General features: G+C 33.1%; 1 protein-coding gene across 2 annotated transcripts in view; it reads right to left on the bottom strand.

The window, feature by feature from the left end:
* Positions 1-4,509: 4,509 nt before the first annotated feature.
* The window catches only part of LOC126693306 (UPF0481 protein At3g47200-like), a 41,788-nt gene continuing 34,046 nt past the window's right edge, over positions 4,510-12,251 (bottom strand). The window contains exon 3 of one of the 2 annotated variants that reach the window (XM_050389230.1): positions 4,510-5,766. In XM_050389230.1, coding sequence (XP_050245187.1) covers positions 4,903-5,766 — 864 coding nt within the window. In that variant the 3' untranslated portion in view covers positions 4,510-4,902. Of the gene's footprint in view, positions 5,893-12,251 lie in introns of both variants that reach the window. The other variant, XM_050389231.1, reaches the window with a different exon arrangement.

Here is a 12,251-nt window from a genome sequence, read left to right as displayed (position 1 = left end):
TGAAGTTAGACCTTTCATTATCTCCTTTCATAAAATGATTCTTACTCAGTTTGGTGTTAGTTTTAAGGCACTATGTTCTAATGATGCATTTGAGTTTTGTATTGTTGACTTCTTTAGTGCTAATGGCATAATTCATCAAAAGAGTTGTGCTTACACTCCACAACATAATTTTGTTGTGGAGAGAAAGCATCAACATATCTTAGCTATGGCTAGAGCTCTATAGATTCAATCCCACATTCCTATTGCCTACTAGGGTGAGTGCATACTCACTACAATTCACCTAATCAATAGGCTACCATCCCCTTACTCATTAATTTCACTCCCTTTGAAAAAATTTTCAACAAACCTCCTACCTATAATCATCTGAGGGTATTTGGTTGCCTCTGCTATACATCCACTATAGCTCCTAATAGGCCAAAATTTGATCCTAGAGCTTCTCACTGTGTGTTTCTAGGTTATCCTTTTAATACAAAGGGTTATAAGGCCCTTAATCTCAAAACTAAAGCTATTTCTGTCTTTAGGGATGTCATTTTTTATGAACAAAATTTTCCTTTCTCTCCCACTTTTTCAAAATTTGATTCTCTGCCTCCTTCAATTCCCTTGCCTTCTAGCACTTTTGATTTTCATGATTACTTCATTCCTATAACCACTACTCCTGTTGACAATTCTACTAGTCCCGTTGTTGTTCCTACTTCTGTAGAGTTTGATGTTGATATATCCAATCTGGCAGAAACTATTGTTTCTGTTGATGTCCCTATTCTTGCAGAACCTCCTGCAGAAGCCATCCTTTAATCTGCCCTTGCATCTGATGCACCCTTACCTGCACCTATTCCTGCTCCCATCCTTGACCAGGATAATTATCTTAAGAGGTCTTCTAGACCTTCCCACAAGCCTTCTTACCTTACTTCTTACCATTGCAACCAAGTCCATATGCCTTCACCTGCTGCATCATCCACCTCAGGTACTCCCTATCCTCTTTCTTCGTTCCTATCTTATGATAAGTTGTCTCCTAGTCATAAACACTTTTGAAATATTATCTCTACTGCTGTTGAACCTAAGTCATATGGCCAAGCTGTTCTAGATCCTAGGTGAAGGGATGCCATGGTTGCTGAGATTGTAGCCTTGGAAGCCAATCACACTTGGACTTTGACACCTCTGCCTTCTCACAAGAAGCCCATTGGGTGCAAATGGGTATATAAAATAAAGCATAGGTCTAATGGTTTAGTGGAGAGGTATAAAGCAAGGTTGGTTGCCAAAGGTTTCACACAAAAGGAAGGTTTGGACTATATAGAAACTTTTTCTCCAGTTGCCAAAATGGTCTCAATTAAGTGTGTTCTTGCTATGGTTGCTGTGAAAGGATAGTTTTTATGCCAATTGGATGTCAACAATGCCTTTTTGCATGGTGATCTCAAGGAACAGGTTTACATGGCTCTTCCCCTAGGCTTTCACAACAAAAGGGAGCTGGTTTGCAAGTTAAATAAGTCCTTTTATGGTTTGAAACAAGCTTCTAGGCAGTGGTTTTCTAAATTTTCCATTGCCTTGATTTTTCAGTTGGGTTTTTAGCAGTCTAAATCTGATTATTCACTATTCACTAAGAAGACCATAGGTGCTTTCATCACCTTGCTAGTTTATGTAGATGATATTCTTATAGCAAGTGACAACAAGGCAACTGTGGATGAGTTGAAAGTGATGCTGGACTAGAAGTTTAAATTGAAAGACCTTGGTGAGTTGAAATATTTCTTGGGATTGGAAATGGCTAGATCAGCACAAGGCATTAATCTTTGCCGAATGAAGTACATATTAGAGTTGTTAAGTGACACTGGTATGCTTAGCAATAAGCCTGTGAAGACACCTATGGAGCAAAAACTAAGACTTAGCAAGTATGAAGGGCAGAAGTTAGATGATCCCAGCTCATATAGAAGGTTAATTGGGAAGTTGTTATACCTTACTATCGCTAGACTACATATCACCTATGCGGTGCATAGGTTGAGTCAATTCATGTCTCAACCAAGAAAGCCTCACCTTCTTGCAGCAAATAGGATTCTGTAGTACTTGAAAGCTACACCAGGTCAAGGAATTTTGTACTCAACCATTTCAAAATTGCATATCAAAGCCTTTGCAGATGTAGATTGGGCTTTATGCCCTGATACTAGAAGATCAGTGACAGGTTTTTGTGTTTTTCTTGGAGATTCTCTAATTTCAAGGAAATCCAAGAAACAACAAACTGTTTCTAGATCATCAGTGGAAGCAGAATATAGGTCCATGGTAGTGGCACTGTGTGAGGTGATTTGGTTACTCTATCTTCTTCGAGATTTTCAAGTAGAACATCCTAGAGTAGCTCTACTATTCTCTGATAGTCAAGTAGCCCTACACATAAGAGCCAATCCTGTGTTTCATGAGAGGACTAAGCATATTGAAATTGATTGTCACATTGTCAGAGATAAGGTGATGGAAGGTGTTATAAAGCCTTTTATGTTAGAACTAAATCACAGCTAGCAAATTTACTTACTTTGTCCAAGATGAACCTTATTAACATACACAATAAGCTTCATCTTGAGGGGGAGTATCAAGCTGTCAAAGGTCTAATTAGCAGTAATGAAGAGCAGAGCTCTACTACTCAATCATAGCAAGCCATCAAAATGAAGAAGAAGAAGAAAGATACTAGCAGAGATGCAAAGCAGAGCAAACATTTCAGTTAAAAACAACAAGTAGTTTAAATGTGTAAATGTAAATCTACAAGTAGTTTTAGCAGTGTATTTAAATGACAATGAGAAGCACGTGTAAGATTTTTTTATGCACGTGTTAGTGCAGTTAGAATAGGATTTCTTTTTCTGTTTTTCAGTTAGTTGGTTAGATCTAGATTCTCTTTTTTTTTTTTCCCAGCTATAAATAGCTAGATGTAATAAGTTTCTAATTAATGAAATCATTCTCTTAATCATTCAGGTTTCATACTAGTCGAGGTAGAATTTTAGCATATACATTATAAAATGCACAAAATCCGACAAACAGATTGTCAAGGGTTCAAATTCCCCTCCCTATTGTTGTAACTATCATAAAAAATCCTACAAAAACACCCAAAAAAAAGAGAAAAGAAAATGTAGCACTCAGTAACAAATTACTATGAGTATTCCATGTCTATCTTTCAATCTCCATGCATAAGCATTGGCCATATGTAATTATAGTAGAATGAAACACCATAGATTATTAGTTTTGCACAATAAAGATTGGTTCTTGGCTTTAACAAAAGTCAAATTTAAACTATTTAGTAACAACCAACTAAATAGTAATCATGGGTTTTATTAGCTCAATTGGTAAAATCTCTTATTGTCTAATTAAACGAATTGACGTTAAAAATCAATTTCTCTCTCGTCTTCGAATAATGACATGGGTTCAAATACCATTTACATTAAAAAAAAAAATTAAAAAAAAAGAAAAGAAAAAAAAACTAATTGGTATTTTGTTCCAACCGTAAAGAGAAATCATTATGAAATGAACACCACAACATTAAATCACATTAAAACCATTTAAAAAAGAAAAGAGCACCATAAATTATAGAATTTGGAGGTGAATAAATAGTAATTAGCTGACTTTCTTGACAAGAATGACCTTGTGTTTTCTAGCGAGGTCTTGGGATTTAATCTTACGCTTGAGGTTCTTTTGGGCCAAAATGAGCTTATCGGAGTTCTTAATGTGGGGGGTCTATTGCTTCCTTATTAGCTGTTTGATCACACTTGACTACATTTTCCACTGTATCCACGTTAGTGCTTGTTCTAGGTTCCCATCTCGGATCTTCATTTTGATCCTCCTCCATTGTTGGAGCTGCTGTGGAAGATAACGATGCTTGAAACACATGGAGTCGATGGTCTAATTCAGGTGTTTGAATAGGCTTGATATGTGTCTCGCCATTAAGTTTGAGTTCATTTTCTATGATTTCTGGTTCTTGTAGTGCTTTGTTTTGAAGAAACGAATGGGTTTTGTGAGAATTGCAGCAGGAGAACAGTGTAATAGCATAAAAGGATTAGACCAAAAAAAAAAAAAAAAAAAACCTGTGATGTCCTCCACTTGATACATCACTTGACTCTCCCTTCTTCTTCACCGATACAAACTTCTCACACCTCACAACCAGATGCACCTACTCAACCAACTTACCCCGTGGCCACCCGATCCAAGAATAACATCACCAAACTAAAATCCTTCTCTAATGTTACTATCCGTTATCCAATCCCTCATGCTCTTCTTACTAATGGACTAAGATGTTGATAGTAGCACATAGTAAATGATTTCACATTATTTCGCCCATAGGCGTTAGGAAAATATCAAATTAAGAAGGGTTGCATAAATTTGTGGTTTATTTATTTATTTATTTTTAGAATTAAAATTGTGGTTTCAAATAAATGGTCTCTAATCCAAAAGTTTACAAATGAAAAAAATGCATATTGAAACATAAATTCAGAACCAAGTAAACACCTGATATGAGAGTTCATGCTTTAATAGTTTAACGGCAAAAACTAAATCATAAAATAGGGTAATATATTGGATCAATTGTTCATCTTCAAATTTTATTACATAATAATACACTCAACCCTCCTCACACATAAAATTCTGGCAGATAATATCATGTTTATCTCAAACACACATTACATCAAATTAAGAATCAAGTACATTTTCCACACTAACTTATTTAAACGAACATGGGAGTTCGACAAAAAAAAAAGTAAACAAATGGAATGACATAGCCATATAGGATAGATCAGAGAGGATCTATATATGTGAAATCCTAACAGGCACAGAACTCATACAGATACTTTTATTTGAACAACAATATGAAAACTGATAGAATCAGTGTATTTAGATGCGGTTGAAAAGGGAATAAAGCAAACAAATTTTCAATACCTCTGGGTGTCATTGATAATATGCCAAGATAGAGTACACCGTCTGTGCGATACTGAGAATAAGTGCGAATAATGCGGCAGTGAAAGCCACTACTGTCCACGGGCTGCTGAAATGGTTGTGAATGACTTCATTTATATAGGTCATCCTCTTCTTCTCATGGTACTTCTGGATTTTGGACCTGACGTCTCTATATATTTCAGGGTTGGGAACCAGGTCAGTGCCTATCTCATTGAAGACTAGAGCCACTTCTTCATCGCTGCCAAGTAAGTTGCGGAGTATGCCCTCTTTCCTAAGGTCTATAACATCTTTGGCTTCGTCTATGAGTGAATCGAGGAAGGATATGTAAGAGGTGACCCCGTAGTCATTTTCAAAATCTGGGCACATCTCGTAAGCTATCAAGTTGAAGAACTTGGGTCCGGTTGAGTCATCCACTATTATTGGAGGCAGACTAAGGGTTCCGCCATAGAAATTCCATTTCTTGATGAAGGTTATGTTTCGTAAGCAGCTATCGTTGCTGGACTCCAAATGAATTCCTACTGCTCTAAGCTCCTGCACGTTGCGAAATGAATTCCAATCTTCCTGGTTAGAGTTATTTTCAAGACTTGTGGAAGTGTAGCCTAGAAGTCTGTTCCGCAGTAGATCCAGAAGATGAACTGGTTCTTTATTGGGTGGCGTTTCCTCTGTTTTTTCACCCTCTTTATTATTTTTGGGTCGCGTTTCCTCTGTTTCTGCTCTCATACTTTGCATATTGATGAAACTTTGGACCGACTTCCTCAAATTTTCACCCTCATTACTATTTTTGATTAAATCATCGAGAATTCGATAAGGAAGTTGATTCTCCAACAAGAATAAATCCTGTTGCACAAAGGCCACCTGACCATTCTTAATTTGGAACTCTTTGACCTTCTTCTCAACAACAGAGTCTATGAATTTCAGTGTTGCACAACCATCCACAAACAACATCCATGCAAGAGCTTCATCATTATAATTGTGAATCACCTCCTCATCAAAGCATTGCCTCAGTTGTTCGATGTTGTTCTTAATCACCATATACAATTCCTTACCAGCCTTGCCACTTTTTTCGATGAAGTTTCCTGCCAATGTAAGCTTGTATTCCTCTGCTAATCGATACTTTGGCTTACCATGATGGATAGGACCAATTGATACCACCCTCGGCTCACAGTACTTTTTGAAATGTTTGTGACCTCGCAACAATAGTACCTGATGGTTCCCGCAGTTTAGAAATTAATGAAGTAATAATTGACAATAATATAGTAAATTACAGTAAATAATACTCCCATTATACAAGTGACATGTTGTTTTACAAGAGCCTTATTCAAAAAAAAAAAAAAATACTACATGAGTCTACACTATACCAAACAACAAAAGTTTCAATAAAGAAATATATATATATATATTCCCCACATTATATATAATATACAAGAATTACCCACTCTTTATGTCTTTCTTCTTTTATTTCTTTTACATTTTATGTATGTCTGGATGGCTCCATATGCTTTCCCGCTCAAGGCAACAACTTTAAGTTAAGAATTTTTCTATATTTGAATATTAACTTTTAATATTATATATATCAATGTAAAATCCACAAATTCTTTCCTTTTGAGATGCAAAAAATTTATAATTCAATTTTTGAATTTTTAGTTGATAATCTTTTTAATTAATCTACTTAATCTTGTTGTGAAATAGTAATTTTAAATACGATTGTATCAATTTTATTTATTTTTTAAAATCTTTACCAAAAAACTATAACAAGTTTTGTTAGTAAAATTCTACAAGCAATAGATACATCTGGAAAAAAAAAAAAATTTATATAGCCAATAATTATGACATTTTATGTCTCAACATTGTTGTGATTATTTATCTAGTAGAAAAGGAATATATAATAAAAGAAACACTATCTACAATATAAAATTATAATATGACAACGATAAATAAATTTTAAAGCATAGAAAAATATATTCTAATATATTAAAGGCACTATTTCCTCACCTAAAAATGGAATCACCCAATGGCCTCAAGATGCCTAAGTAAAGGCGAATCAACACATAACTTAATGATGAATCAACACCAATTAAGCCAATATTAATTTTAGATAGAGAATAATTAAAAGTACATGATTTAGGTATAAAATTTAACAAAAAGAGATGAAAATTATTATTATTATTTATTTCAAAAAAAAAAAATTCATTACCTTAGGTAAGGTGATGCATGATGAAAGAATAATGAAATCTAATTCCCAACTTAGATTTTTGCATTGAAAAATAGAGTGACTGTTATTTGGTGTGCGACAATATAGGAGATTTTGTCTTATATTGACAATATAACTTGTGGGAGTTTGGTTTACAAAAATTGAAACCTGAAACTATTAGATGCAATTGATAATCAATGATCATTCGACATGCTTACAATATATATTGCTATGACTTAGAGTTTCAAATTAATTGGATTTCTACTGAGCCATAATTTTGGGAACCTTCTTGAGTGGTGGAGAGAGCACACAACTTATCTATTTTATAGTAATAAAAACTACAGTTTTGGGAGCTTTATCTACTGGGGGCCTTAGGCTAGACATGGAGAAATTGGACCAGACTTAAACTGGAATTTTTTTATAAGAAAAAACAAGTAGACCCAGGGCCTGACCCAACCTAATTAACTTGTAACCCAATCCATTTTTAATTTTTTTTGGGTCAACCTTTTTCTTTTTCCTTTCCTTAAAAGAGAAGGCGCCAGGTTGGAGGATTATTAAATTTGGACTTAGCTAATGCTAGGACTCAATTGTATTTTCCTTATGTTGTAGCTGAATTCAAGGACAGCTGGGCCTCCACACAGAGAGAGAGAGAGAGAATGGAACAATTGTTATTATTCTGGATTCATGCTACAACAGTACTTCCAGTCCCCTTTATACAATTTGCAACTAACTTCTATAACCAACTCTCTCAATCCATAACCAATTGTGCATAACCAACTCTTGTACAGCTGGCTAACCTACCAACTTTCTTTATCAACTAACTCTAGCACAATCCTATACAAATATACAATTCTAGCACAATCAATACAAGTATACAATGTAAACTAATACAACAGCACTACTACAAGCCACTACAGCCCTCAATTCAATGAACTAATACACAATCCTAACAGCTAAGCCTGTTATATGAAACTATTATCATTTGGTTCACTCTATAAAGAGTGAGAGTATTTGGGTTCTTTTCTTATCTGCTTTTCTAGAAGTTGTATAATGATTGTGGAAGTATTTATGTGGACCTTGACCAAAGCTATTGCTTTTCACATCAAAGTAGTCGCAAGAGAATTAGAATATATATTTATCTGTTTTTGTTGTCCTCTACCTTTGTATTCCAACATCTATCTATTTTCATTCTCCTGTAATATAATTTAGCTTTCGACTAAGATAAATTGTTCATAGTAAAATCTTCTCTTTTTCTTCATAACTTTGTCCTACTTGTCCTTTTTCCCCTATGGTGGGAACTTTTATTTTATTCATAGGAACGAAAATGGTACTTATTTCAAAATAAATAGGTGGGCTTTTGGATTAAAAGAGTGTTGATAATTTTTTCTTCTAAAATGGAAGTGTAAGATTGTGGTTAGAAAATGCTGGAGGCTTGCATTGTGTTACGCCATCACATATTGTGATTATATATGTTATAGCTAGTAAGACAAGAGACAAGTGAGGGACACAAATCCGGGACTATCTAGGGCCAAAACTGCTTCTTTGAGGAAAAAAGTTTATGTTCACTACACTAATACTAGTATATTTTTTTGTTTAAATATATTACCAAGTAGCATATATATGTTTTCTATTTTTTTTTTTTTTAAAGTGAAAGAATATGGGTCTACCTGAACTCAACCCAACCCGTTTTCTAACCTGCTAATTATGATAAGCTGTTTTCAGTTTGAAACCATTTTCGACCTGAACCCTGACATGACCCAACCTATTTGCCATGTCTGCCTTAGGAAAAAGCCTAAGTGACCAATAGCTGGAGCTGGTATACATGCATCAAGAATGTCAATTAAGACTCTTTTATATAAATAGGTTAATTACAAATAAATTAAATAAGGAATTAAATGACAAACTAATAATGGTGAAATAAGTCACAAGATAGTGGGAATAATATTTTGTAACAAATATTCTTATTATTTTTTAAACAACTTTTTTTTTTTTTTTTGAAACAACTAGTCTAACATAATGGGGTCAAAAGTTTCATAGTAAATTTTGTGACAACATGCAATTTTTTTGATAGGATATAGAACTACTTTAATAAAAGAATTATTATATTTTGATAATTGAATGCACAAATTAACACAACCTTTTGTATCTTTGGTTTTGTAGTCCATCGATTCTTCCCTTTGACTTGCGCCTCCTTTAATTTCTTAAAGTTCTCTTTCTCGAAACTGGTACTATATATCTCATTCTCTTGGATTGTAATTCTCCGCTCCCATTTGGCAATATCAACACTGACAGGTTGATCATGGCCTCCGCTTGCTTCACCAGTTTCTCTTCTTTCAACTTTTCTTGAATGAAACTCCTCCATGGAAATTACGTGCTCCATTATGGCTTTGGTGAGTGTTTACCAAAACAAGGTAACTATAACTATGATAACCGATTGATCAAATACTAAACATTAATTATATATGCTAAGTGAAAATGGAAACGTTAGCTTGAAGCAGTTAGTCTTTTAACTTTATTCATATGCCAAGTCTGGAATCAAATGCAAACACTTTTGTGCACTTGTAACTTGTTTTACGACAAGTTTCATGAGAACGAACAAAACTATTTTCACCTTTTACAAAACAAGGGTGTTAGAATTTGAGATTTTACGTACTTTTTCAATACTGATGATTGTACCTTTATCTTTATGCAGCAGGGTTGGTATTATATATGTATATCTAGCTACTTTTGTAAAGTTTTGCAATGATTCCACCTACCAACCAGTGGATAAGGGTCCAGAGACCTTGCCCCCTTACCAAGTTACCAAGTTCAAAAAACTTAGATGCTGATAAATGATTGATTGTCAATCCCAGCAGCTTAAGCAGAATGGATACGGAGATCATATTTAGGATTTCATACTCTAATTCTATGATAAATTACCAATTATTACAAAAATTTAAGCTTAATCATTAATATAAGTTTCATCAGTTGTAAAACATAATTTCATCATGTGACATTAAAATAATTTAGTTTAAGTGAAAATTTATTTCCGATGTTTTAAAAAAGTCAAAACTTCAACCAAAACTCTTCAACACTTTCAAGAATTTTCTAGTCTAATATCATTTTTTTAATGAAAAATTTACACTTACATGAGGCGCATTTGACATGTAATATAAAGCAATTTTTTCTTTTATTTTTATTGTCTATTTTATTTTTCAATATATTCATTGAAATAATTCCTATATTTTATACATGATACTTGAATAATTTGTGCACAAGCATGAAATTGGACTATTAGTACTATATAATAAAATTTATTTTTTATCTATCAAGTGACTAGTTTTTTGTTGTGCCAAGTAGTTGCACTCTCCTCAAGTGGCTGCCCTTAATTTTACAACAATAACCAGCGTATCATGGGATGGAACTATGATTAGCTTACTTAAAGCTTTAAACTAGGTAATTTTTTGAGAGTTCATTTGGTATTGCTATAATAATTAGAGCTTTAGTGGTAGAGTTTTTACGATAAAGATTTTTAAGTGAAAAGAGTTTTAGTGTCTAGAAAGTTTGTTAAATTACAATGATAAGGTGTTTGAAATTGTTGCTCCCATTTGCAAACCAATAGATAAAGAGTTTTAATACGTTAAAAATTATAAAAGATGACATATTGAGTGTTATTATATTACATCCATTTATTATTGAACAATGCAGGGAAAAAAAAAAAACAAAAAACAAAAAACAAAACAAAACTACAATACTAAAATTAAGCTTGAAATTCCAGCTTAGAATAAGTCCCTAAAGATTATGTCTTATAGATGAATTATGCAACGCGTCCTTTTCTAGAGCATGCTATTTGGTGATGCTATTGCTCTCCAGGATATTATATAGCAAAATTCCCTTTCGCATTTTTTAACTTTTTTTTATTTTTTTCAATACTACTTGGCAGCTACGCCAGCATATTTGTATTATTATGTTTATTTCTATTCGTCACCGTACACTTTTTTCACTGGTATAGCATAAACCTTTTTGACCCACATGAATAACGATCATGATCGCCTGATATGTGTCTGTATGGGGATTATAATTTAATTTGTTTGGGTATTATCTATAGGATTTGGATAATGCTCGGCTCTAGTGCTCTAGTTACAGTAGTGCACGGGAGTCACACAAGTTGGACACGTCCCAAAAATCGGACACTTGTCGGAAGAGGCAAATTACTCCTAAAAAAGCGAAGTAACCATATAATATGCATGTTTATATATATATATATATATATAGAAATGATACGTCCATAATATTTTTACAATACTTTTACAATAAATTTTAAGTGGCAAGTTGTTACTAGTTGTTATTGTTGGAGTAAAAAAATAATCTTAGTGTTAGGTTCAAATTTGAACCAATAACAACTAACTACCTATAATTTATTGTAAAAATATTATAAAAATATTGTAGACTCTTTGCCTCCTCTTATTAACTAAGAAAAAACCAAAAAGTAATCCCTACTTACACAAAAAAACAACTCCGACACCTAAAAAAAGTGAAAAAGTTAGGTGGTATAGAAGCATTCATGGCCCTTTTTAATCAAAATTAACATTTTTTTTTTAAGTCAGTGTTTATTGCACACACTTTTTTTTATTCTTTTTTGAAGAATAGAAAAAAAGTGTGTGCAATAAACAGTGACTTAAAATAAAAAATGTTAATTTGGATTAAAAAATGTTTATTGCACACACTTTTGCATATATATATTTATCAAATACATGGTGTAGCAACAGGTTTTTCACTTAAAAAAAAACTCTTTTCTACTTCCAAGATTTAGCATGTCACTATTCACAACTCTTTGGAAGTTTATCCCAAAAAAGCTTACTTTTTTTTTATTTTTTTTTTTTTTGGTATATGATATATTTGAGATTTTGATATTTAGTTTGGGTTATTTTAGACAATACATTATAGAATATTACAAAAATCAAATTGGGTTCATGTCAAAGATTACGTAATAGAATATTCATGCAGGTTACTGCTTATGTGACAAGGACTTTCACTACATTAGGACAATTAGGGTTACTATCATTGTTTACTAGGGCTTCCATTTTAAAACTTATAACAATTCTCCTTCCAACCTTTTCTAGTGCAATAAAAGACTTTGTTAGAATTTAAATCATAATTTAACAATGAG

Source organism: Quercus robur, chromosome 7 (assembly GCF_932294415.1).
Source record: "Quercus robur chromosome 7, dhQueRobu3.1, whole genome shotgun sequence".
NCBI classification, from domain to species: domain Eukaryota; kingdom Viridiplantae; phylum Streptophyta; class Magnoliopsida; order Fagales; family Fagaceae; genus Quercus; species Quercus robur.
Note: the sequence above shows the minus strand (reverse complement) of the source record. Positions and strands in the feature narration are given on the sequence as shown.